At 40.3% G+C, this 26,200-nt stretch overlaps 1 protein-coding gene across 2 annotated transcripts in view; it reads left to right on the top strand.

Annotated features, from left to right (window-relative positions):
• SPOCK1 (SPARC (osteonectin), cwcv and kazal like domains proteoglycan 1) overlaps nucleotides 1-26,200 on the top strand; it is a 281,576-nt gene that overhangs the window by 79,464 nt on the left and 175,912 nt on the right. Inside the window, exons 3-4 of one of the 2 annotated variants that reach the window (XM_048319807.1) lie at nucleotides 5,111-5,119; nucleotides 12,459-12,504. In XM_048319807.1, the coding sequence (XP_048175764.1) occupies nucleotides 5,111-5,119; nucleotides 12,459-12,504 (55 nt within the window). The remainder of the gene's footprint in view (nucleotides 1-5,110; nucleotides 5,120-12,458; nucleotides 12,505-26,200) is intronic. The other variant, XM_048319809.1, reaches the window with a different exon arrangement.

The raw sequence follows: 26,200 nt of genomic DNA, 5'->3' as shown, positions 1-26,200 counted from the left end.
TAACCTTCAAGCTTAATGTGTTTGGCTTTCAAGCTGCCTAAAAACAATTGCTTTCTAAGCATGTAATTTGAATTTTTGACTGAAAATTAAGATGTGGAAAGAGTTTAGCAGCTCTCCTTTCAAGGTTTGTTTTCAGTATTACCCCTGTTGAGAATATGATTTATTAACAATGCTATTCTCTCTGTAGAGAACCTGCAGGGGCCATTCCCCACCAGTATTTGCAATTATAAACTGAGATAAAGGCACGGTGGTTTTGATAAGTGGAAAACAAGCAAATGATGATGTGAGAAAGCATCATTAGGCCAGGTTGTGACCTCTGAATCTTCATTTCACATAGTGGGCACTTCTGTTATTTTTGTGCATTAGTTGGAACCTTGTAAGGCTCACCAGAGGCAGTGAGTTAACCTGGCTATCCAGCTGGGAATTCATGCCTAGCATTAGTTCAGAGACCAGAAATAATGCTGCTTTAAGGAATTCCACCTGGAAGGAGAGGGAATATATTTTTGTAATCTCTGGCTCTTCTTCTTTCTTCCTGTCTGACTGGGTGCTGCTCAGTTTGGGGAAGTGGGAGTTGATGGTTCCCATTCCAGTGTTCAATCTGGCCTTGGAGTTGTGGCACAGCACGGCACATCCAGCCCAGCAGGGATCAGTGAGTCCATCCCTTGGGAGTTTTGCCTTTCTGGCCTTGCGAGAGCTGTCCAGCCTGCAGCATAACCTGCTGGCACTGGTGGGACACACTGCAGTAAGAAAAGCTTTATGAACGTGAAGTTAGAGAGAATTATTTAATGCAAGCAGGGGTAACAGGCTCTTTAGCACATGCTAATGAGGGGAAGAGTTTGGGCAGAAGTGAATTGTGGTTCTAAAGTTAGTCTGCCAAAAGCGAGAGCAAAGAATAATAAAATCAAGGCACTTTTTCCCTGCCAGCCCCCCAGTTTTAGATAATTCAGCACAGAGAGTTGTGTGATTGTCCCAGTCACCCAAATAAATCAGCTCTATCAGCCATGTGTGCTGGCACAGGGCTGTGCTACAGCAGCTCTGGCTCACAGCTGGCCCTCATTCATCCTGCTTGGAGCACAAGCAGACAAAATGAGCATCTGTTTGCCCTCACCATTGTAGACATACACTCTGGCTTTGTTTATTTTGGATAAACAAAGAGTGGTTTGGGGTTTTTTAAGAAATATTTTTAATTCTTACTATATTTTTCTTAAAAAAAAAAAACAACAAACAAAAACAACCACCAAAAAAAACCCAAACCAAAAAAACCCCAAACCAAAACCCCAACAAAAACAACCAACTGCAAAACTCAAGAGAGCAGCTGGAAGATTTCTATGTAAAAGTCCATGTGACTGAGTCGTAAAGAATGACAGTTCTTATTCTACCTTATATGGGCTCAAGGGTAAGGAATATATTTCAATTTTTTCCAAATATTTTAGTTTAATTGTTAAAATTTTTGCCACCCCAATGAATGATTGTGAGTGTGGGTAAGAAAAGTCTATGCTGAAAGTTTCACCTGCCACTTTCTCAGTATTGCTCATGGAAACTTCTGGAAAAGTCTTTCAGCAAAGCAGGAGTAGCAAATCTTCTTTCCTAATACAGCATAAAAAAACACCAACCAAAAATACCTTTTAATTTTTGAAAATAAGAAACCCAGTAACATTCTGGGCCATTAATATGGCCAGAAGAAGTTGGTTTTGCACATTAGTGGTAGCTGAGCGAAAGTCTGTGTACTGAGAATTTGAGTCTCACGGGAAATCTGAGATTGTAAGATATGGTCAAGGAGCTTTTCAATGCCATACACATCTGAGGACTCATTGGGATAAGTATTTATGAATTTTATACTGTTACTATTAAACCACTATTAATGTACTTGCCATTATATATGAATCCAATGTGAATGGTTATACTTTTATCAATTCATTATGTTTTTATTAGTGGCTTAGCATTCTAGGCAGATCCTGACATCTTCAGACTTTTCGTTACATGTGGCACTGCTTCCTTCTGCCATGGATTCTCTCAGTGTCGCCACTTCATGCTGGGAGCTCTTTCAGTAAACCCGGATATTCCTGGCTTTTCTGGGACATTTCTCACTAAATTAAAGCTTTCCCATACAAAATTTAAAGCTAAACATCTCCAGCACCAGCATTACTAATTCACTAAGCCAAAGCATCCTGTTTGGATGCAGTTGTCTGATTCCTGGGAGAGAGAGAGAGCACAGAGTTGGTTAGAGATGTCTTAACGTAACAACATCTCATTGGGGAGCTTTGTTCACTGAAGTACTCAGTGGGTAAAATACATTCTCTTCCTCTTAAGCAAATAAAAAATAAATAGATAAATAAATAATGTGTAATTTGCTGACACAAGCTATTTGCTTAAAACAGGCAATAGGCCTTGGGGAGATATTTATGACAGGCTAGATTGACTTTAGCAAGCAGCAGCTGGTGTTTTAACACTGCTTGGTGTTGGAATGATCTTCTGCACTGCAAGGTAGAGAGGCAGAAAATGCAGCTGCATCTTTCTGGAGCTAATTTTAACAAAAGCAATGAGCTGGTAATTACCACTTTTTCCAGCTGATCCTTATGAGGGTAAAAGGTTTATTCATAGATGGAAGGTGAAAGAGGGAAATACTGAGCAGGCTGCAAAGCAGTGTTAATAAATGTCCATCCTGGCAATACTTAGAAATTTAAACTCATGTTGACTGGGAGGGGCTAGGAATGAAGATTACCCCTCAGGGGTCTCTGTCAGTCCCGGGGTTACTCCCTTTGTGTAGGAGGTTCCTCAGTAGGGCTCTGTGATGAGGCTTTCCTGATGAGTTTGCACCTTGCAGGTTCCTCCAGTTCTGAGGGGTCCTCCCAGGCCTTAGAGGAGCAAACTGAGCTGAGCTGGTTCTGAAAGGTACAAAATCAGGGGAATGTTTTCAGTCAGCATCTCATTTCTGCTTGAGTCATACAAATAACTTATAAGCTCAATTAATGCAACAAATATAAATATTTATGAACCCATTTAGCTAATGTTTGGCTGTATTTATAAATAAGAGCATCTTGCAAGAGCTTCTTTTTGACAAGTAAATAAAGTAAGTGTAGAGAGTGTTTGTGCGTTAAATTATCCATGCTTCATTAACTCTTCCAAAATATCAAGTCTTAGGTAATAACTAAACTCAAAGTGACAAAAGAGTAGGATTAGTGGGAATAACTTTAATGCTTAAACTTCAGGAGAACAGGAAGCCGTTGTTTACTTTCTTAGTTGGTAGGGGAAAAGAGGATAAATGTGTTTGGTTTTGCCATTAATTTCATTTTTTTTTTAACTATTGTTATTACAGTGATAGGAGGGGTAATAGGAGAGGAGAGTGGTCTCATATTAATGTTCTGGTCTTAGGGACAATTTCTATTTGCTGACTTTTCTGAGATGACTAACAGGAAATTGTATTAGACCCAAGTCTACTTCAAGGTTTGATTTTTTTTGCAAATCAGAACCCAATCTATGAATTCTGATGAATCTAAGGGTTCTGATGAATGAGATTTTTGAAAGTTGTGATTGTTATAAACTTCTTGTGAACTGTTAAAGTAGTGTTTTTAACATGCCCCTTGCATACTTAGTTTAAGATATGATTATTCTCTTGATTGACTTTGTTGATGGCACATCAATCTAAGTTGGCTGGATTTGACACCCACATATTGAATGATAAAGGATCATTTTGGTCTTCTTAAGAAACAACAATTTATTATGCATGATGTGGCAAAATGGATTTTAGAATATGGTGCCAGTGATGCCATGGTCACCGTTTTGGTCCCCATGTGGGCCATTTGCTTGATGATGAGTTGAACTTGATGATCCTTGTGGGTCCCTTCCAACTCTGTGATTCTTTGAAAATGTGGTTCCTCTAATCTCTTGATGGCTCAAAGCAACATAATAAAAATGCAGTGAAGAACTGAGGCCCAAGTCTAGCAATTCATATTTGCTTTTATATTTTTTTTTCATTTGTTATGTTCACAACTGATTTCTAAGTTAAATTTCCTGAGGGTAAAATCTAGAAGAAGGGTTCCATGATGCTCAGTGGTGAACAGATGCAGAACTGAAAAGGCAGCTCTTGTCCCAAGTCTTGCAATTTAATTGGGGTGGTGGAAGTCACAGGTGAGCTTCTTTCTGTGTGAGGGGCCCCTGGGTTCCCTGCCTTGCCATCCCAGGCTGTTACCCACCTCAGGCAGGAAATAGACTTTGTAAAGGGGGCAGAAAAGAATCTTGCTGAACACCTTACCCACACATAGTGAGAACAGAACTCTAGATTCCCTCAAGAATTTCATCGGGCCCAGTTTGACAGGAGCTGAATTTCTTTTCCTGAACTTGGAAGTTGAATCTTTAACCTGTGATGTGAGACTCGGAGTCTGTAAGGAGCCAGTTGCAGAGGCCAAGCCAACATTTCACTTTTATATAACACTGAGTTGAGCTAAGGGCCTCAGATCCAGCCTTGGCTTGCAGTATCAGCTCTTCTCTTTTCATGCGTGATTTTAGGTGTGCAGAGTCCCTTCAATTAATTAAAAGATTGACTTAGTCATATGCAGTCACTGAACCATAGGTGAAACCTTCAAAGTGTGAATTCTATGCAAGAAGAAAGGTATTTTCAAATATTTGTTCATCAAAAATTTTTCCCAGTTGCTGTCACCTGCTATATTGAAGTGGCCCTGTGCCTGGTTTTGCATTCCCTTCAAAGTCCATCCAATAAATAGTCTTAAAAGTCAGCTAGGAAAAAAATTAAATTACGTCTCTGTTATACCAAGTATGTACATATGAGTGTGTGCAAGAACACTTTCTGGTGGTTTTGCCTGCCAATACGAATGAAAAAAACCTTTTTTGGTGCTCTACAAGAAAGAAACATGTTAATAGAATGACATTTGGCTAATAGTGTAGCAGATAAAAACTGGGTCATGGCAGCAGAGGTGGAAAGGGCAGAAAAGAAAGAGAGCAAATTGTTTCATTTGGGGGTGAAGGTCATCTGAAATAAGTGATTTCACATTTAAAAGCCCACTAAGGAGAAAATTGATGAATGTTAACCTAATTTTATATTGCTTTATTTCATTCTTTCTTCTTTTCTCATTTGTAATGCTTACGTGTTCAGGAAGTTGAGGTACGTTTTTCAATTTTAACTTGTAAATATCCATAGAGTGAATAAAAATATTTACAATATATCATAATTCATTCTATATTTTAAACTCTTATGATCAACTGTTTATATTGTTATAAATGAAATGCATTGGTACATGTTAATTATTAATGTGCTAATATTGATTAATTAACATGTTAATATGAAAATTGCATAAGTTTCATTTGTTACGGAAGGCAAAAAACGATTTTTAGCACATTAGTATCAGCCCCAGTAGAACGCTCAGAAATGCATAGATTGCTTTCTGTCAGGAAGGTGTTTTACTGAATGGGAAATTTAAATCTCTTTTATCAAGTTGATTGTGCATATATATATATATGAATATGTATATATATATGTATGTATATATATGCGACTTCTCTGTTGGAAGAAGTTACAGTGAAATGATGGTATTCCTTCAGAGGCAATCCGAGTTTCACCTTCTAACAAAAGCCATTTGAGGATATTGTTATAAATCTCAGCACCTTCCTGAGTACTGGCACAAAGCCCTGTCTGCTTCTGAGTCAGAGCTTTAGGTGTGTATTTAAATGTGACACAGATTTGCTGCTCAGCCATATCCAGAGAGTGAATTTCACCTTTATGGTGCCATAACCCTTCAGTCTCAGTTGTTGCTGGTATCAATGCTGAAGTGAAGCCCTGGTGCTGTATTTTGTGTCCTTGTGGTTTAATCCAGGTACCACCCAGCTGTTACCTCACATCCTCACCCTCTCCACTTACCTGGGTGAATAGGGAGGAGAATTGGGGGAGAAAAAAAGGTAAACCCCATGAGTAGTGATAAGAACAGCTTAGTAATAATAACAATAAAAATGTCAAAAAGACAGATGAATAAACCGTAAGAAAGACAAGTAATGCCCAGTACAGTTTTCACTACCTGCTGAGCAGTGCCCAGCTGGTGCCCCAGCACTGACCAACTCACGGCAATTTATATTCTGGCCTTTAAGGTTTGGAATATCCCTTTGGCCAGTTTGGGTCACTTGTACTGGCCGTTCTTCCTCCCAGCTCCTCTCTGAATCACAGAATCACAGAATCACAGAATAATGAGGTTGGAAGAGACCTCCAAGATCATTGAGTTCAACCCATGTCCTAACACCTCAACTAGACTATGGCACCAAGTGCCATGTCCAGTCTTTTTTTAAACACATCCAGAGATGGTGACTCTACCACCTCCCTGGGTAGACCATTCCAGTACTTTATTATTCTTTCCGTGAAAAACTTTTTCCTGATATCCAACCTATACCTTCCTTGATGCAGCTTGAGACAGTGTCCTCTTGTTCTGTCAGTTGCTGCCTGGTGGAAGAGACCAACCCCCACCTGTCTACAGCCTCCTTTCAGGAAGTTGTAGAGAGCGATAAGGTCACCTCTGAGTCTCCTTTTCTCTAGGCTAAACAATCCCAGTTCCCTCAATCATTCCTCATAGGGCTTGTGTTCCAAGCCGCTCACCAGCCTTGTTGCCCTCCTCTGGACACACTCAAGCATCTCGATGTCCCTCCTAAACTGAGGGGCCCAGAACTGGACACACTACTCAAGATGTGGCCTTACCAGTGCCGAGTACAGGGGAAGAATGACCTTCCTGCTCCTGCTGGCCACACAATTCCTAATACAGGCCAGGATGCCACTGGCCTTCTTGGCCACCAAGGCACACTGCTGGCTCATATTCAGTCGCTGTCGACCAGCACCCCCAGGTTCCTTTCCACCTGGACACTGTCCAGCCACACTCTCCCCAGTTTGTAATGTTGTTGGGGATTTTTGTGGCCAAAATGCAGAACTCGGCACTTAGACTTACTAAACTTCATCCTGTTGGACTCTGCCCATCCATCCAATCGATACAAGTCTCTGCAGAGCCCTCCTTCCTTCCAATAGATTGACACAAGCTCCCAGCTTAGTGTCATCTGCAAATTCACTAATGAAAGACTCAGTACCCTCATTTATGTCATCAATAAAAATATTGAACAGAACTGGCCCCAGCACAGAACCCTGAGGAACACCACTAGTGACTGGCCGCCAGCTGGATGCAGCCCCATTCACCATCACTCTCTGGGCCCGGCCATCCAGCCAGTTCCTGACCCAGCAAAGAGTGCTCCTGTCCAAGCTGTGGGCTGCAGCTTTTCCAGGAGTATGCTGTGGGAGACAGTGTCAAAGGCCTTGCTGAAGTCCAAATAGACAACATCCATAGCCTTTCCCACACCTACCAGGTGGGTCTCCTGGTCGTAAAAGGAGATCGGGTTGGTCAAACACGACCTACCCTATGCTGGCTGGGTGTGATGCCCTGGCCATCCTGTAAGTGCTGCGTGATAGCACTCAGTATAAACTGTTCCATTACCATACGTGGTACTGAGGTCAGGCTAACTGGTCTATAATTACCAGGATCCTCCTTCCTACCCTTTTTGTAAATGGGCATCACATTAGCCAGCTTCCAGTCATCTGGAACCTTGCCACGACTCTTGGTAGATGATAGAGAGCGGTTTTGCAAGCTCATCTGCCAGCTCCCTCATCACCCTGGGATGGATCCCATCTGGTCCCATTGATTTATAAATATCCAAGTGTCTCAGCAGTTCTCTGACTGCCTCTTCTTGGATAACAAGAGGACCATTCTGCTCTCTGACACCATCTATGAACCCCTGAGGACAGTTGTCTAGAGGACAAGCTGTCTTCCCACTAAAGACTGAGGCAAAGAAGGCATTAAGCACTTCCGCCTTCTCCTCATCTTTAGTTACTAGGTTACCTGCCTCATCCAATAAGGAACAAAGGTCAGTCTTACCCTTCCTTTTACCATTAATATATTTGTAAAAACTTTTTTTATTACTTTTAACAGAAGTTGCCAATTTAAGTTCGAACTGAGCTTTGGCCTCCCTAATTTTTTTTCTACATGCCCTAGCAGCCCCCTTAAACACTTTCTGAGAAACCCGACTCACCTTCAATAGACGATACATCTTCTTTTTATTTCCAAGTTCCTTCAAAACCTTGTTGCTCATCCAGGCTGGATGTTTGCCTCATCGACTCATCTTTTGGCACACAGGGACAGTCTGTTCTTGCGCCCTCAAGATCTCTGTTTTGAAACACGCCCATCTCTCCTGAACTCCTTTGTTTTCAAGGGCTGTTTCCCAAGGAACTCTCTGAATAAGTCTCTTAAACAGGCCAAAGTAAAGGTCTTATTGATATTCCTCCTGATTTCATCAATTACCGAGAATTCTATAATTTCATGATCACTGTGCCCCAAGCAGCCTCCAACCTCCACATCACCCCCCAGTCCATCCCTATTTGTGAACAACAGGTCTAACATAGTCCCTCCCCTGGTGGGTTTGCCCACCAGCTGCGGCAAAAAGTTATCCTCCACACACTCTAAAAACTTTCTAGACTGCCTTTTCTCTGCTGTATGAAGTTCCCAGCATATGTCTGGTAGGTTGAAGTCGCCTACAAGAACAAAGAGTGATGATCCTGAAACATTCTCCAGTTGCTTATAGAATAAGTTGTCCACCTCTTCATCCTGGTTGGGTGGTCAGTAACCTGGGAAGAAACCTAGGAAACTGAAGAGTCTTTGGCTTGGAGTAAACACTCCTTAGCAACAACTAGAACATCAGTGTGTTATCAACATTATTCTCATCCTAGATCAGTGCTGTACCAGCTGCTAAGAGGAAAATTAATTCTATTCCAGCTGAAACAGGACAGTTGTCCAACTGGCATAAGTTATTTTGAACTGTGTAGCGGGTTGAGTTTGAAACCGGGCGGAAACACCAATTAAATGTAGTGGTTTTGATTCAAAATATTCATTATTTACTTATTTTCCTTCTGTGAGATAAGAATTAGGAGAAAAGCAAAGCAGGCACAAACCTTAAACAGTTGCAGTACAATGAAAGAGCTTTATTACTAACAGAATTAAAAGTAAAGAGAAAACAACAAAACAAAATTAAAGTAAATTCCCCCCCCTCCCTCTTTCCAGCACTTCTCTCCTTTTATCCAGCTCACACAAGGGATAACAGAACATGGGATGTTAGTCAGTGTTGCAGTTCTTGAAAAGTCTCTCTCTTATGCTTAAGGAAAAAAGGGTTTTCCTTCAGTTGCACGTGGTTCCCAAACTGCCACCAATAGCAGACCCGCCCGGAAACAAACAGTCTGCTGTGTGTAGAACATCTCTCCCATGAAGAATTTCACAGTTCTTTCACACTACAGAACATGGGCCATCACATGGGGTTATTCATCTTTTTAAGGATAAGTTATTTTGGCCTGCACACAGAGGCTTTTCTTCGCCACAAGTCTCTAACAGCCTCTTACTACTTCTATATAGCCTGGCATAGGCACTCTTCACAAACTTCATAGGCACACGTTGATTCTCCACCCCCCCCCCCCCCCTCCATGTTCTTCAAATGGATTAAAGAGACAAACAGTTTGTGGTATTACAGTTTCTTACCACAGCATGCAAGAAGGTTTCTTTTAAGCTGCGCGCCAGAATCGCGGCACCGCCCTCTTTTCTCCCGTCGCCATGCTCAGCTCCATCCCACGTGACTCACTTCTCTTTCTCTCTGACTCTGAAGCCGCCGTGTTGAAGAGTGTTCTTGTTCGGGCTTTACGGTGGGGAAAGCCTCGCTCCCTCTGTGCTGCTGGCCGCGTGGTGTCCTCTTCAGTTCAGCACGGAGTGTGCTGGCTGCAGACAGGAGGCTCTGCCGGCTCCCGCTGGCTCCGCCGGCTCCGCATGGAGAGGAGAGGGACCCGCCTGTCCCCAGAAGCCGCGCTGGATGGGTTTAGCTGTGAGCAGTCCATGGCTGGTTTTAGCTGCCTGCGGCTCTGGGACAGTCCCCCTCAGTGACCCAGGGTCCGTGCCGCAGCGATGGGAAAGGGGGAAAGGGGCAGTGGCCCCGGCCCGGCCCAGCGGGGCCGGGAGGCTCGGAGCCCCCCTACCTTCCAGCAGGCGAGCTCCGACCAAAAAGGGGAAGTCCCGCCTTTCCGTGCGGTTTAAATATGTAAATTGTGAGAAGCGTAATTGGTCTTAAAGACTGTCCATCAACTCAGGGTCAACCCAACACAAACTGCTATTGACTGTATTGCTCTAACGTATGTATAGTCATTATTTACTCCTATAAATAATAAGGAGGTTTATGTATTGAAAATCTCAACGGTTTTCTCTATTCCACCTTTTAGGGGTTTTTTCCTGTATTTTTTCTTGTGTGCTTTCTACATTATCATACTGTGGTTTCAGGCACATTCTAAAATAAACATAGTTTCAATTTTCAAAATGGAATACTAAACAGATCTGTGTGAAGGAGAAGAGGAGGAATAATAGATCTACAGAAGAGATGGCTCTGTTGTAGGTATTTTTGTGAGGAAGGTGCATTTTTTGTAAAATATTCCTTTGACACTGAAATTGAGATAAACCCCCTTTCCAATCCTTATTTCATATGCCACCAGCATAAGAAATCCTTGTTGGGAGTTGAATTATTTAACAGTTTCTGATGCTGAAAACCCAGCAGCAAAGCAACACCTTGGAGAAAAATGTAAGCAGGCAAAAAAAAGAATATTTTGTTGCTGAAAAATATTCTGCTATAAAAGCTGAAAACCCAACACATTCTGAAAAGTGATTAGTGCTTGGTGAATTTAGCAGTGCACCATCATCAGTTACAAAGCATTTTATATCCATGAGGGGCTTTTGTATTAGCAAAGCTGTGGAATTCAAAGGCAAGCCTGCGGTTCTATTTCTGGTGCCAAACCCTGTACTTGTGGAAAAAAACCCATATGGATACTTTTAATGTATCTGAAATAGATTATGAATAATAGTCTTTGCTGTTATTGTGGAACATTATCACTGTCCATGAAGTCAGTATGACACCGAGCACAAATATATTGGTGAAAAAATAAATACATTTCCTCCTGCTAGTCATGCAGAATAATTTGATCTAACCCAGCATTTGCCCATGCTTGTGTGTCCCAGAGAAGGCACAGAAGAGCAGGAGAACAATCCATAGTTCTCCATGCTGTCCCTAGTGTTCAGAAAGGAACATGAGATGCATCTCCTGGTGTTCACTGGGGCTGTGGAGTCCTCACTCCTCCTGTAACAGCCTGTTCTGAACCCATAAAGTCATGCTGACTTCCAAGTCTCCAAAATATTCCAGGTTAGGGTGACTGGATAGCATGAGAGTACATGAAATTCAGTGTACTGGAGAAAAATGGTAAATGAAGCCCTATGGAAGAAATAATTTAGATGTCTTATTCACACTGATGGGTTTTTAGTTACCGTCCTGGCAGGAAAAAGAAATCTAGGTGTCATTCTGGACAGCTTGATGAATACCTCTCTTTAGTGGCATCCCTCAGGAAATGAATACTGGATATATTAAAAAGGAAACAAAGATTAATATGCAGAAAGATAGGACAGTGTTGTAGAAATTTTTTATTCTTCCTCATGTCGAATAGATTATTCTGTTGTTATCACATCCTCTCAAAGAGGACACAAGTGAGATACACAGGGTATGCTGAAACTGATATATCAGTTGGGCTTAAATCCCAGTTCTTCAGCACTAGGGTTGATGGCACTCTGAAGCAGGGAAAACTTTGCCTTCAGATAAATATTTGCTAAGTACACAGAATACAGATTGATCCAACACATGGAAGAGTTTTCCATTCTTTCTGCAGAGAGACTAGTTTGCAACAGAATCATTATTTGGCCACGCACTCTGACAGTCTCTGTTTTCTCCAGTGTAAAATCCAGTGAGAATTGTGTAAAACAGAACCACAACACTCACAGCACAATGATCTCTTTACATCAGATTTCAGAAAAGTTTTAAAGTTTAATAGGGGGAACAGTGACAAAAATATTCGCTGCAAGTGCTCCTGGAAGTTGTTCTACTTTAAGTAATGTTTGCAATATTGCTCCTGTATTTCTGTACATTCACAATGGTGTGATTTACATGTGTCCAAATGGATGTGTCTTTGAATTTACTTGGCTGATCTTCCACCACACCAGGCTGGTGTGGACCTTGTTACACTATCTGAACAATACGGTCTTTGTTTTCAAAGACTGTAGACTAACGTGAAATAATACAGAGTTATTATAAAATATTTAATAATGGGTGTACTTTGAAAAACAATCCCGAAGAAAAATTCAAGGTGCTGAAGCCAAAGACTTTTATTCTTTAATTTCCAACCTGCATTAACTACTCTTTAGGACACAACCTGTTGATAGTCTTATCTGATTTGAGCTAAAAATGTTAGAATCAAAACATGAGTTGTTTCATTTGTATTTTATTTGTGTAAAATTGTACTGAAAATACTGATTGTATTTTTCCTGAATTTTCTTTTTTTTTTTATCCCCATTTAGGATGATTATTTCAGAAACTGGAATCCAAACAAGCCATTTGATCAAGGTAAACTCAGTACACATTTCGTGGTTGTCTTCCGCTATTTTGTGATATCCCCTTATGCTTTATGCCTCTCTTCCTCTGTCTGTCCTGTGCATTAGTGGAGAGCTATATTCATAGTTACATCTCGTTCCCAATTTAGTCACAGCTTGAGGTGGTTAATGTATAAGAGTTTGACTCATCTCAGTTTTTTTTTCACCACGTTTTTTAATCCCCATCCATTCCACTTTACATTCAGTGATGAAAAGTGTGCTCAGAGACATTCTCTGTAACCATGAATCTTGGTTTAACATGCAATTTAAAACAGGAATCTTCGCATTCATTTTCTTTCATGTTAAAGGCTTTGCTAAATTAATGTCACAAATGTAACTACTGCATTTCCTAACACTCAAGGGGCCAATTCTTTGAAACCAGCTGTAATGTAAGAATTTCAGGGCTGATTTTAAAGAGGAAATGGTGTTGTGTATATGCTGCTGTTTCAGATGCAGGCTCTGTAAATGACATTTTGTACTTTGTCTTGGTGAGTTTTTAAGTTATGGCGGTACTTTCAAATATTTCCAAGCCAGCCACCACAGGATAGGAAAAAAACCAATAAAAAACATTCTAATGGTGTCCAGGACTGGACTGGAAACAATAGCCATACCAGGAAAAAAAAATTCGAAATTACTGAAGTGTTTAGGAAGAAAATACTTATTGGAAGCCTCTGAAGGTGCTTTTGAAAATTCCACTTTACATCTATTTCTGTATTTCACTGTCAGACATGTTCCTTGTATATTCTGTACCTTGCAGGAATATCATTGGGGGCTTATACAGGTTAGAGCTTAAGAGTGGAGATTCTCTGTCTTTAGGGAAATGGAACTTCAGTGTCAAAGGAAAGGCAAAGTTGATGCTTTTGTCAAGACACACATCTTCAGAGGTTTTCAAAGGCATTTGAGGGATTTAGGATTACAAATCCTATTGACTTCAAATGGAACTTATGCTCCTACCACTTTCAGAGGCCTTGTGACCCTCTGTCTTCCCAAGAGGAAAAACAAAGAGGTAAATCCTTGCAAAGTATTGCAGACAGATTTTGAACTGACATGCTTTGAAACTGTCCTGTTTATTGTGTTACTGAGATGTCTGACTCTGGGCAAAACCAGGAATGGTTGTAGAGAATCTAAAGTCACACATGGATACCTTGAAGGGATATGTTGGATGTCTGTTGAAGATTTCTGTCTCTTTGTAAAGAAAGGATCATTTCTTTTTCAGTGTAGAGCTTCCTGACGTTATGGATGTCTCTGGTCAGGAGGCAGAATGCAGGCTGAGGGATGCAGTCTGAGCAGGGTGCTCTGCCTTGCACAAAAATCCGTGCACTGCTTTTTTTCTTGCTTAAATCTTACAAATGGATTTATTAGGCCAATAGATCCTTGGTTTTGACAGAGGTCACTGCTCTTGGCTGTGGCAAAATTCACTCTGACTAGAACATTAAAGATAGTCACTCAAACATTTCTAAAGAGATTTATTGCACAAAAAAATATTTGTTTGAAAACTGTTGATTAGTTTAGTTACATATACACAGAACATGTGAGTCTTTAGTCATTGATCCCTATGTTGTCACCTAAAAAATGAAGAGAAATCATATGTTTCTGCTTTGGGGCCCATGAGTCAGATGCTGAAAAAGAGTAATCCTCAGTTTACATATGCATATTAGGTATATATATGTGTGTAAATGTATACATGATATATTTATGTGTATATAGAGAGAGTGGCATTAAAATAGAAAATAGAGATTAAGGAAGGAAGGGAAGCTTTCTCTTTCCCAGATGTTTGCCACCAGAGGTTTAATTTCTGTAGTTTTCCACAGAGAGGAAAAAAAACTAGTCAGAAGATTTTGTCCCAAATCTTTTATGCAGCACAAGCTGCAAGACAATTGTTTAATCTGTTTTTACTTTTCCATTCTTCCTGCCCTGATATTTTTTCCATGTTGTTCCATTTGTCTTTGGGGTGTTTAAATGCCCCCTATGCTCTTGTATGGTTTTGAAGATAGATAGAAAAGCTTTCATTTTATATTCTTTGGGATTTTGATATCCAGAGAGCCTGTGCAGATCCTATGGTGAGGAGCCCTAGCTTGCTTCTGTGACTTCAGCAGCAGCTCTGTGTTCTCACCACACAATTGTTATTTTGAGAGATATCCCAAAGGCAGCTTTTAACCTCACAAGACCAAGGCTCTTCCTAGTTACTGAAGAGAAAAAAACTTCTCCAGTGGGTGAATGAAAGCAGATTTTGGGTTTTATTAATAATCTGAATCTGGTGTCACCAAGCCTAAAGCTCTTTTGTGCAAACACCAACTTTTTGGGACAGGTTTACAAGGTTTTAATATTAAAAATCTACTTCTCAAGTCTAAATCTAAAATCCTGCTAAAATACTCTAATTGTGAAGTCTTCATGTGGAGCCAGACTACAGAACCAGTCTGAAAGAGCTGGGAGGGCAGGGTTAGAAGTAACTGAAGGCAGGAAGGGATCTCACAAAGGCAGCTGGAGAATTCCGTATGTTTAACAGATTTAGAAACCAACAGTAATCAGAGGTTTTGAAAATCAGCAGAGTTTTGCTTCCAGGCTTGTACTTCATTTGCATCTTTTGAAGAAGTCTGCTGCATGTGACCAACTGTATTCTTTTCTAACAAAAAGCTGGCTTTATTCAGCAGGATGAATTATTTAATTGTGCACTGAAAAACAATAGCAGTGTAATCAAGCTGTCTGCTTTCTGCTTGCAGTGTGGAGAGAAATACCTGAGTGTTTGTCTCAAGAAATACCTTGTTTTGTAAAAAAGCATTCATGGCTTTCACTGAAACCACCTCTAGGGAGTGACACGAGGTATCTTTGGATAACAGGCCTGTTCAAGGGAAGTCAACTTGAATGGTTCAACTACAGCACAGAGGGCACTTGAGTGATCAGAGCTTATTTTTAGCTGAGCTCCCAGCCCAACTTTCTATTTGTCTTTAACCCAGGAGAAACCAATACAAAGGTGAGCCTCTTACTGACAGAGCCAAGCTAATGAGGCACTTGGACCGCAGAAGGCAGCAGAGTTTGTAGCCTGGAAATGATTGCTGGTCATTAGTATTGAACTCGATTCTGTCACAGTTACAGAAGCAAGAAAGCAAAAGAGTAGAAGGGGCAGGTTATTCAGGATTTTGAAATATGAATCAAAGGTTTGGGGTTTTTTCCTGACAAGGTCATTTGAGAGTTCTTAAGGAGCTTGACAGCTAACTTGGCATACTTTCCTAGTCTTCTTCATCCACTTTGGAGAAAGAAAAGAGAGAATCAGGGAAGACTTTAGCATAACTCAAGTGAGAGATTTTGATATGTGTCTCATATTCAGCACCTATTCAGACTTGCCAGAAAATGAACTCATTAAGACTTTATGGATTATGGTAATTGAAAACTGTTAAATTAAAAAAATAAGTTAATGAAAACTTCTGCTAGAAGCCACCCCTAAAATTGCTGGAAGCAGTTTGGAATGGTGTCCAGTTTGCCATATGACTTTTTCAAAGCATCCTCACCCAGAACATAGGAACTGTGGAAGTAATGGGGTGCACTTTGTATTGCAGATGCATAAGCTCTGAATCAAAACATGTTTAAAACATTGAGTTGCCATTATTATTAACAACATGGCTGTAGAAGGATGCAATAAGAGCGGGGAAAATTTTATCCTGTGGTAGTGCTGAGTTTTTTCCCAGATATGTACTTAAAACCATCCACTGAACTATGGAATTTTCTGTTCAAGGAGGTGCAAGTTTTCCCCTTTCCATTTGGATTATGACACTGTCAGATGATTGCAGTGGATGGAGCTGGCCTGAGTCCTCTCCCTCAGCCCTGCCTTCAGCACTGAGGCACAAGGACTGGCTGGAAACACGGTACAGTTTTACCCATTGCTGGTAGTAGCAATCCCAAATGTTCCAAAACTCCAGGGAGAAAAGCTCCTGATTAGAAATAGTCTGACCTTTCTCCCTTGTCTTCCAGCCTTTGTCTTTCTTTTCACTGTCTATTCCCAATGCTCTTCCCCAATAACTGAGGAATCTGGACAGGGATATTCCTTCTCAGGGCTTTCATTATCTACCCTGGGAGAGGAGGGAATACAAAAAATTTTAAAAATTCAAACTCCCTATTCCACTGTATTGTGTGAAAATCTTTATCTGCCTGAATTGGACCTATCACAGAATGACTCTAATGTCAGACACACTCATTTAGACTTGACTATCATTATTAATTACAGACATGTACTCTCATTTCAAAGAAGTCCCTTTGAGCACTAATGAGAGGCTGAACTAGCAAAATACCCTCGCTTTTGAAGAGGAAGCACTGCTTTTGAGTGGATTGAGGCCTCCAGCATAGCACAGCCTATGACTTTCACAGCTCTGCAGCCCTGTGAAGTGAATTTGCCAAATTTAGAGCATTACATTTCAAGATGAATGTGTTGGTATCAATGCTTCCTCTGCTTGTGCATTGAATTCTACCTGTGTCTTTCCAGTGTTTAAATCACAGATCTAGACTCTGGAAATGGGCTTCTGCAGCTGTGCAGAAGAAAAAAGTTTGCCTAAAATTCATAAGCCTTCCAAAACAAAAGGACTGAAAATAGGAAGCTTGTGATGCAGGATGAAAATCATAGAACCTGCAATTATTTTCGAACATGTAATTTTCTGTTAGCCCAGTTAAGATGTTCTTTCAGAAAAGCCTGAATAAATTCCTTGCAAAGAGATGTTTAGTACTGTACACATCTCTAGCCACAAATATATGTTAGTTTTTTAATAAATGTTTTCTATTACAGTGCCTCAGATGGCAGATTTCAATTGAATAACTTATTTTGCAATTTATTTTTTGACTGTGCTTGAATTAGTTTTAGAGGCTTATTCATAGTGCAAGTGCACATGAATTATGTTTGTAAATCTTCAGTAAATCAGTCCAATTTTAGAACATGTTAACTGAATCAACCAAAAACAATAGCTGAGATGCAGCACATGAAATATACTGTCTCCCATCAAATGCATTTTGAGCACATATGGCTGCTTATCTCCAAGGAGATGCACGTGGTTCTTTTTGCATGCTAGAAGTATAATATTAAATTCCTTATAAGCTTGTAAGCAACCAATTTTGTCATTAAATATGGCACAAGAAGTGACAGAGCTGGGGTCCTTGTGTGTGATTGCATTATGGCTGATGTGCTTTGAACAGAGACAGTGATCAATAGGCTGCTTGGCTGGAATTTTATTAGCGCTTGGGGAGCACTTGTTAGTTTTGTCAATAATGGTGCTGGCTTGCTTTTAATATCTCTTACTTCATTGACTGTGAAGCAGACATGATTTTCAAAGGGAAATTTATGCCCTTCCCATGCTCATCCAGCTTTCATCGAAATAAGTGCATTTTTGGGGAATAACACAGAACCCACCCCTGCTCTCTTTGGCATCACTTAAGGAGCAGAGATCTCCTTCCCTTTGCTTCAGTATATAGGAATTCATTTCTGGTAAGCTGCCTAGACCTTTAAAAATGAAGTGTGTGTGTAAAATACATGCCTGCAAAGCTTCCTTCCTTATTTGCTGCAAGAGAAACCCCAGTGTATTATCCAAACTAGCTTTGGCTTGTATTCTGATATAAGAAGGCCAAACCAATGAGGGGCAAAGTCTCCAGATTTGAAATATTTTTGGACTGAAATATTGGATGGTATAGCATCTGCATGCCAGAGTGACCCTTAATTGACTATCCAGTCAGAAGAGTAGTTTGAACAGTATTTAATCATGTTTATATGCTTGCCACTTAATGGGCGATTACTGTCATTTGGTTCTAGCTGAAAAACAGGAACTCCTGTGGAGAATAAAAGAAGGCAGAGGGGCAATGTCCATAATAATGCATAAGGAAGAAAAAAACATCAAAATAAAGACAAGTTGTTTCAAATATACATTACAGTAAACTAAGAATTAGAGGAAGAAAAATAGGGATAATTGGCATTTGCTCAATGTAGAAAGCACAAACATGAATTATCCAAAGGCATGAGCTTGGCTAATGACAAGGCTCTTAATGACTGCAGTGACAAGAGGTTGCCTACAGAAAGTACAGCTAAGTGGAACTCTTAAGGGTGCACAAGTGGTAGCTCCAACCCAGAAAACCAAGTATAAAAAAAGGTATTTGGGCAACAATTTAGAAATAACAATTTTTTCAAGTGTATTAGAAGAAAAAAAAAAAAAAATCAAGAAAAATGATGGCTCAGTGGAGAGAGAGGCTCATGTAAAGACCCTACAGAGAAGGCCGAGCTTTGGCACCTGGCTTTGCTTTGGCTCTCACATAAAAGGGCTGCTAAGACCAGATGGCAACTGTAGTTCGTATCTTTAGCTGGAGTGTAAGATTCTGGATGAGGGAAAGGATAGGCTTGGGTAAATTAGATATCTGCAAATCAGCTGGAATGGTTTAAGGGAATTGGCTGAAAAAATTTTAGAGATACTAAAAGTTATCCTTGAAAAGTTATGAAATTGTGCAAGATTGGGAAAAGACAAGCAACATGGTATTTTTTAACATTAAGGAAAGGAAGAAAATGGGAAAATTTATCCTGTGAGTTAGACCTAAAAGCCCGGGAAAAAAATCTCCCATACTAGGATAAATATTGAAGCAAATATTTGTTAGCATCAAGAAGATGAGGGGGTGAATAAAGCTGGTATGGATGTCAAACTAAACTCAGTTTCTTCTGTGGCATTTACAGGCCTTGAGTCTCAGGGATAAACTTGCAGCATCACATATCTTGACTTTAATAAGATTTTGACTTGGTTTCCATTACTGCCTTATAAGCAAGTTAAAGAAGTGTTGTCTAAAATAAATAATTATGAGGTGGATACAAAATGAGCTGGAAAACTACATTCTGGTAGTAGCTGTCAGTAGTTCAATGGCAGGCTGAGAGGATAAATTGTGTAGTGGTCTCTGTGATCTGTTTTGGGTGCAGCATTATTTATCACTTTTTGACATTTACCAGTCTTTACCATTTCAATTAAATTATAGATGTTGAAATTCAGCTGCTTGTTAAATGTAGCACAGAAATAAAATTCTCAGCTGCATTAAGAAATTTAAGAAATGGTCCGAAAACAAAGGCTAAATTTAGTCTGGGCAGATGCAAAGTTCTTAGGTAAGAACAATCATCTGCACAAAACAGGATGAAAACCAATCAGTAATAAATTTGGAGCAAAGGGCTAGGGGATTATAATGGATTACAAATAGAACATGAGTCAACACTGTCATTCTGCTGCAAGAAAAAGGCAAATGTTGCACTGGCATGTGTAACTGTGAGTAATCCTTCAGCTCTAAGCAGTGCCAGTAAGACCTTGGCTGGAATACATTGTCCAGATTTGAGTACCAGGCTTCTTGGGTACTATGAATCAACTGGAAAGTACCCAGAGAAAAGTAACAGGGATGATCAGAGTTGCAGAAAATATCCTCTGCAAAGAAAGACTGAAGGAGGAAACCAACAAAACAGCAACAACAAACCAAAACAACCCACAACAAACCAAAACAATGCACAAATCCCATTTTCAAATACCTACAATCAACTGCAAAGTGGAGGACTGGTCTATGTCCATTGTGGATACAACAAGGAGGAATAATTTTACATTGGAGCAGAGATCAATTTTATTCTTTGTAGGGGCAGCAATATTTAAGCATTGGGAGAGATATTTTACAGAGGATGTTGAGACTCTGTTGGAAGGTGTTCTGAAACAGTTAGACAAATGGAGAAAATGACCCATGGGTAGCTGATCTAGCCATGGAGAGGGGGAATTGAACCAGAATCCCTCCCAGAATTGCCATTCTAGCCTTGTGATTCTGTGAGTGTATTTTGATTAATGAAAACCAGCTAATTCCATTGAAAGCACGGAAGGAATGCTGAAGGAAGTATTTCTTAAAGTAAATTTCCAGTCAAAGCAAAGAATGGAAAATAAATGAACCAGTATCCTTGGCAGATGTTTTGGCACCACCTGAAAAAATACAGGTTTTTATTTGAAGGGAAGTTCAGAAACTGCAAGATAGGCACTAACCGTGGTTGTCATGGGCTTGCAAAGCTCTGTGAATGTAAAGAGGGAGTGGCAAAAGGAAGCCCGTTTTCTCTGACTGCTTCTCCCTCTCTCACTTGCTTTCTCATAGAGCCAGGAGGACTTCTTAGGGATGTAGTATTGGTGTCAGTAGTTTTTTGTTGTTTTTTTTCTCCAGAGAGGAATAAAGGTTGTGATCTAACCCTAAGGTTAAAGATTTAGGTGAAAATCAGTTACCTGTTCTTTTTCAAGTCATTAGCTAAGATGTGACGATGCAAGTGTATTTAGGAATTAAATCTCCCTTTGCTGTAAACCTAAGTGTCCAGATCATCAAAACACTAAGTGAATCACAGCTATTTTACCTCCTCGTCTCATTGCTTCAAATTAAACATATTTGCATGAAATAATATTATTTCTTCTCTGAGCTGATTGTTTGCATTCTAGCTTTGCAGCCTTGGTCATTTGGAAACTTACTTTAAACTCCAGCTGCTGATGCTAAGCAGTCCATGGCAAGATGAATAAAAATAAAAGAAGTTTTCAAATATATTCTGGTGCTGTTCTGCACTAAAAAGTTTGCTAAGCATATTATGTTGAAAGTTAGTTTGACAAGTGTTGTTTAGTCATTTAATCTCATTCTGTCTTTTCTCTCTGTGTCGTCTGGTTGCAATATATCCACGGACTTCACCATCGACACCTGTTTGTGTTTAGCATTTATTGCTCAACAGCTCTGAAGAGGCTGTCAAATTTACATACATTTCTTTGAAGTGCAGGGACAGGAAAGCCATATCTGAAGACTGAAATTTTACTTCTTGTAGCGGGTTGAGTTTGAAACCGGGCGGAAACACCAATTAAATGTAGTGGTTTTGATTCAAAATATTCATTATTTACTTATTTTCCTTCTGTGAGATAAGAATTAGGAGAAAAGCAAAGCAGGCACAAACCTTAAACAGTTGCAGTACAATGAAAGAGCTTTATTACTAACAGAATTAAAAGTAAAGAGAAAACAACAAAACAAAATTAAAGTAAATTCCCCCCCCCCCCCCCTCTTTCCAGCACTTCTCTCCTTTTATCCAGCTCACACAAGGGATAACAGAACATGGGATGTTAGTCAGTGTTGCAGTTCTTGAAAAGTCTCTCTCTTATGCTTAAGGAAAAAAGGGTTTTCCTTCAGTTGCACGTGGTTCCCAAACTGCCACCAATATCAGACCCGCCCGGAAACAAACAGTCTGCTGTGTGTAGAACATCTCTCCCGTGAAGAATTTCACAGTTCTTTCACACTACAGAACATGGGCCATCACATGGGGTTATTCATCTTTTTAAGGATAAGTTATTTTGGCCTGCACACAGAGGCTTTTCTTCGCCACAAGTCTCTAACAGCCTCTTACTACTTCTATATAGCCTGGCATAGGCACTCTTCACAAACTTCATAGGCACATGTTGATTCTCCACCCCCCCCCCCATGTTCTTCAAATGGATTAAAGAGACAAACAGTTTGTGGTATTACAGCTTCTTACCACGGCATGCAAGAAGGTTTCTTTTAAGCTGCGCGCCAGAATCGCGGCACCGCCCTCTTTTCTCCCGTCGCCATTTCCAGCTCCGTCTCACGTGACTCACTTCTCTTTCTCTCTGACTCTGAAGCCGCCATGTTGAAGAGTGTTCTTGTTCGGGCTTTACGGTGGGGAAAGCCTCGCTCCCTCTGTGCTGCTGGCTGCGTGGTGTCCTCTTCAGTTCAGCACGGAGTGTGCTGGCTGCAGACAGGAGGCTCTGCCGGCTCCCGCTGGCTCCGCCGGCTCCGCATGGAGAGGAGAGGGACCCGCCTGTCCCCAGAAGCCGCGCTGGATGGGTTTAGCTGTGAGCAGTCCATGGCTGGTTTTAGCTGCCTGCGGCTCTGGGACAGTCCCCCTCAGTGACCCAGGGTCTGTGCCGCAGCGATGGGAAAGGGGGAAAGGGGCAGTGGCCCCGGCCCGGCCCAGCGGGGCCGGGAGGCTCGGAGCCCCCCCACCTTCCAGCAGGCGAGCTCCGACCAAAAGGGGAAGTCCCGCCTTTCCGTGCGGTTTAAATATGTAAATTGTGAGAAGCGTAATTGGTCTTAAAGACTGTCCATCAACTCAGGGTCAACCCAACACACTTCTACTGTCCTTTTTGCAAGGTCTGTTTGAGGGTTTATCCTGTTTTACCCAGGGAAGATCAGTAGCAGCATTGTTTTCTTATGGATGTGCATCCTTGCAATGCCTCTTCTGCTGTAGGAGAAGGATGCAGACAGATGAAGTGCTGACACAAAATCTGGAAGTATTAGGTTCACTTTAACCACAGGACAAGGCAGTAGAATAAAATCTGCAATATAAGTGGGTCCTGCTCCTGGGATAGCTTTAATTTATAAGATGAGCAATTGAATCAGTCTCTCACTTCTCATGTTATCTGTAACAAGTAAACAGAACTCTCTGATAACCAGATGTACAGTAGAGCAATCCTAGGGATCACTACATGTTACAGCAACCTTTAATGCAATGTAAGTAAGTATTACTGTAATTATTTTTGTGTGATCTGTGTGTTCATGGAGTTTATCCTTTATTTAACTACTGGGGGTTAAAATTCATTGGAAGATGCATGTGTTCTCTAAGAGCAAATATATCTTTGCTGGGAAGGCTCCGGCATCGAGGCTTGTTTCTCTGTTCAGCGGGGCCTTTGGAATGACCTTTCATATTTAAAACCAGTGAAAGGTTGCTGACATAACCAGAGGTCTGCAAAACGGAAAGGGAAGAACCTCTGCATTTCATAGGGTTAAATACAGGCATCTAACAAAAAATGTCTGGTTCCCTCTCAGTGGACCATAAAGCTGCCTAAGGAGTCAGTGTTAGCTAAAAGAAATCCAGTAGCCATGATTTGTTAATCCTGTTCTGAACTCTAGCATGTGGTTATAGTTAATTCAGTCTAACCCAAGGGATTTATTTATCCTCAAAATCCAGATTATGTTTAGCTATCCCAAAGAAGATAAAAGTAAAACCATGAAAAGCCATGTTCAAGTAGACTAATGAAAATCACAAGTCTATTTGAAAAATACCAGGAGGATGTTAATGTGAATGATATATCCAAGTATCAGAAACATAAATATATTGGTCTTGATAGTTTAGAGGTAAAGACCACGAGATATTATTTTTTCATCTTTAGATACTTCATCAAGAGAACTCCTAAATAAGACGTTGCTATGTGCTGGCTGTAGGCTGTACTTACTTGTTCCCCCTCCTAATTGTCTGACATGGCTCCTGGCTTCATCATTATTCTGTTGCAAGAAATGTGACTTGATATTTAGGGAAACATTATTCATTTTCTTTATGTTTTTACTTCTAAGCTGCTTTTTCATAAAGTGGCACTTCTAGTGTATTTTCCTACACAGGGCTGAGGCAATAACATTTTCCCAATGCCTATAAATAAATTAAGTATACTGTGGCTTGAAAGAGAAATTGCTATCAGCTGGTGTTCCACTACCTACAAAACATTTTATCTTCTTTCAGTTTCTATTACTTTGCTCTCCCTTGATTTTGTAGAGGAAGTTGTGTTCCCTGTTAGTGTCATGTGGTGCATTTGTGAGCAGTGGGCTTGATGTATGGAACTATTGCAGGCACCTGGTGTGGAGAGCTCTGCTTTGGAAATTGCATTGAAGATGAACTTTCTGGCAGATGGAGATGTTGATATGATTTGGAAATAGGCCTGTTTGTATCAGTCAGTCAGGTACTTCAAATTTTAAGACAGAAAAAAAAAAATAAGGCTGGAGATGAAAGAGGTGAGAGGCCACCTGTCTAGAGGAAGCAGAGAGCTTGATCCCGGAAGGAGGAATGCACTCCAGAGCTATATATATGGTTGTCATAATAATGCAACAAGTTAACTTCTCTTCACAGGCTGCAATTTTAAAGAAGGGACACAGTTGCCTAACTTCTCTCATCTGCACAGTTACCCAAAAGCCAGGTGCCCAGGCAGAGGTGGTTGTCCATTTTGTCTGTGGTTCAGATTAGGAAGCCGCTTTGAGGTCTAGTGAAGCCTCATTAACCTTCAGTGGGCAATCAAAGTTAGATGGGACCAGGTGGAAGCAAGATGCACGTGGGGCCTCTTCTAGACATGGGGATCTCAGCTGAGACACAGCTCATGTTAGTTATACACGAGATATTTGGAAATTGCTTAATCCACGTTTTCTGAAACATTAAAGAACAACAAATTCTGCCAGGCTTTCAAATGAAGGCAAGAATTTGGAGGAAATGTGTGACAGTAAATAACCATGACAGGTGTCGTTTAACCAGAAGTGTTCTCCTGGAACACACCCCTCAGCCGTTGTGTCATCTCTGTGTAGGCCAGATATTGGAAAATTACCCAGATAGTCAGTGGCAAAAAGAGTGTGTGGCTTCAGGAAAAGGCTTCAGGAGCTGGAAACTTGTGGTAGTGTCCCTTTTACTGTTTTCCTTGGAGTTGGGAAAGGATGAGGAATAAAGAGAAAGCTGAGAGAAGCAAAAATACAGTATGCAGTAGATGATGTTGAATGCTTTGAAGAAGAATCAGGTAGATTTATAATGGATTTTTTGTGTGGCAGTCCCGTGGCATAGCTGATTTTTGCCTGCCTGTTAGTATGCTGGTTTTTTCGTCAATCTAGTTGAAAGAAAAGTCTTTTGCTTGCTTTTCTGAAATAGCAGGAATTCTATGATCTCTGCACAGGTTTTAAATTATTTTTATTTTTTTAAATTAAAATACTGAATCCAGACCCTTGAGACCCTAGGACAATGAAGTTTTTATCTCACTTCTAGTTAGTATTCAGTGAAAGGGGGGATGGGGTTTCAGGAGGTTGCTGGAGCAAGGTAGTACAAGATGGAAATAGAGCTTTTTGTGTGGTGGAGAAGCCAAGGAGGGAAAAATGAAAGGTATATCTGGAGCAAAGGTGTTTCTTGTAAACAATTTTATTAGTTTTAGGGATGTCTATCTTAAACTCTATTTCAGTATCTCCCTCCATGTGTTTGTCCAGTACATAGGCACAACGAAAGGTTTCAAAAGGAAATTATTAAAACTTAAAGTCTGAAATATTCACAAGCTTGTTTTTTTTAAGGCACTAAATAATTATAAGAGGCCATTCTTATATGTAGGCAATTTCCTCAATGATAAGAACACTTAGTTTGAGAAATTAATTTTTGGTATGCTGACTAAATAAAAAAAGTTCATTAAAATCTTTGTATGGTCTGTAGTAGGGAGCTAATTACAATATTTTTTCTTATATTTCAATTATGGTAGATGTGAATTAACAAGTGTTTTATTAAAACTTAGTAGCATTTATTTTCCACCAAGTGGTGTGAATTTAAGTGGCATCTCTGACACATAAAGAGCCTAGGGTTGGTTTTATGTGGTGAATGGATTTTATTTTAATGAATTGGAGTATAATTTTCCTGTCTTAGCAATTAAAGTTGGGCATTAAATCTAAATTCATTAATTCCTTTGCATCCTTTTTTTCTTTGTGAGAGGATGTACTAAAAATTCCTTTAAGCTTATAAAACTGGACGACGTGTATGACAAATAGATTTAAACTGGATTACTGAGGTGTAGAACACAGAGGCAGAATTACATCAGTGTCAAGTTCTGCCCTCAGTTACGTGCAGGCTCCTTGGTGAAGTTACAGTGATTTAAATTTGG

This window comes from Corvus hawaiiensis, chromosome 15, assembly GCF_020740725.1.
Source record: "Corvus hawaiiensis isolate bCorHaw1 chromosome 15, bCorHaw1.pri.cur, whole genome shotgun sequence".
Lineage (NCBI taxonomy): Eukaryota > Metazoa > Chordata > Aves > Passeriformes > Corvidae > Corvus > Corvus hawaiiensis.
Note: the sequence above shows the minus strand (reverse complement) of the source record. Positions and strands in the feature narration are given on the sequence as shown.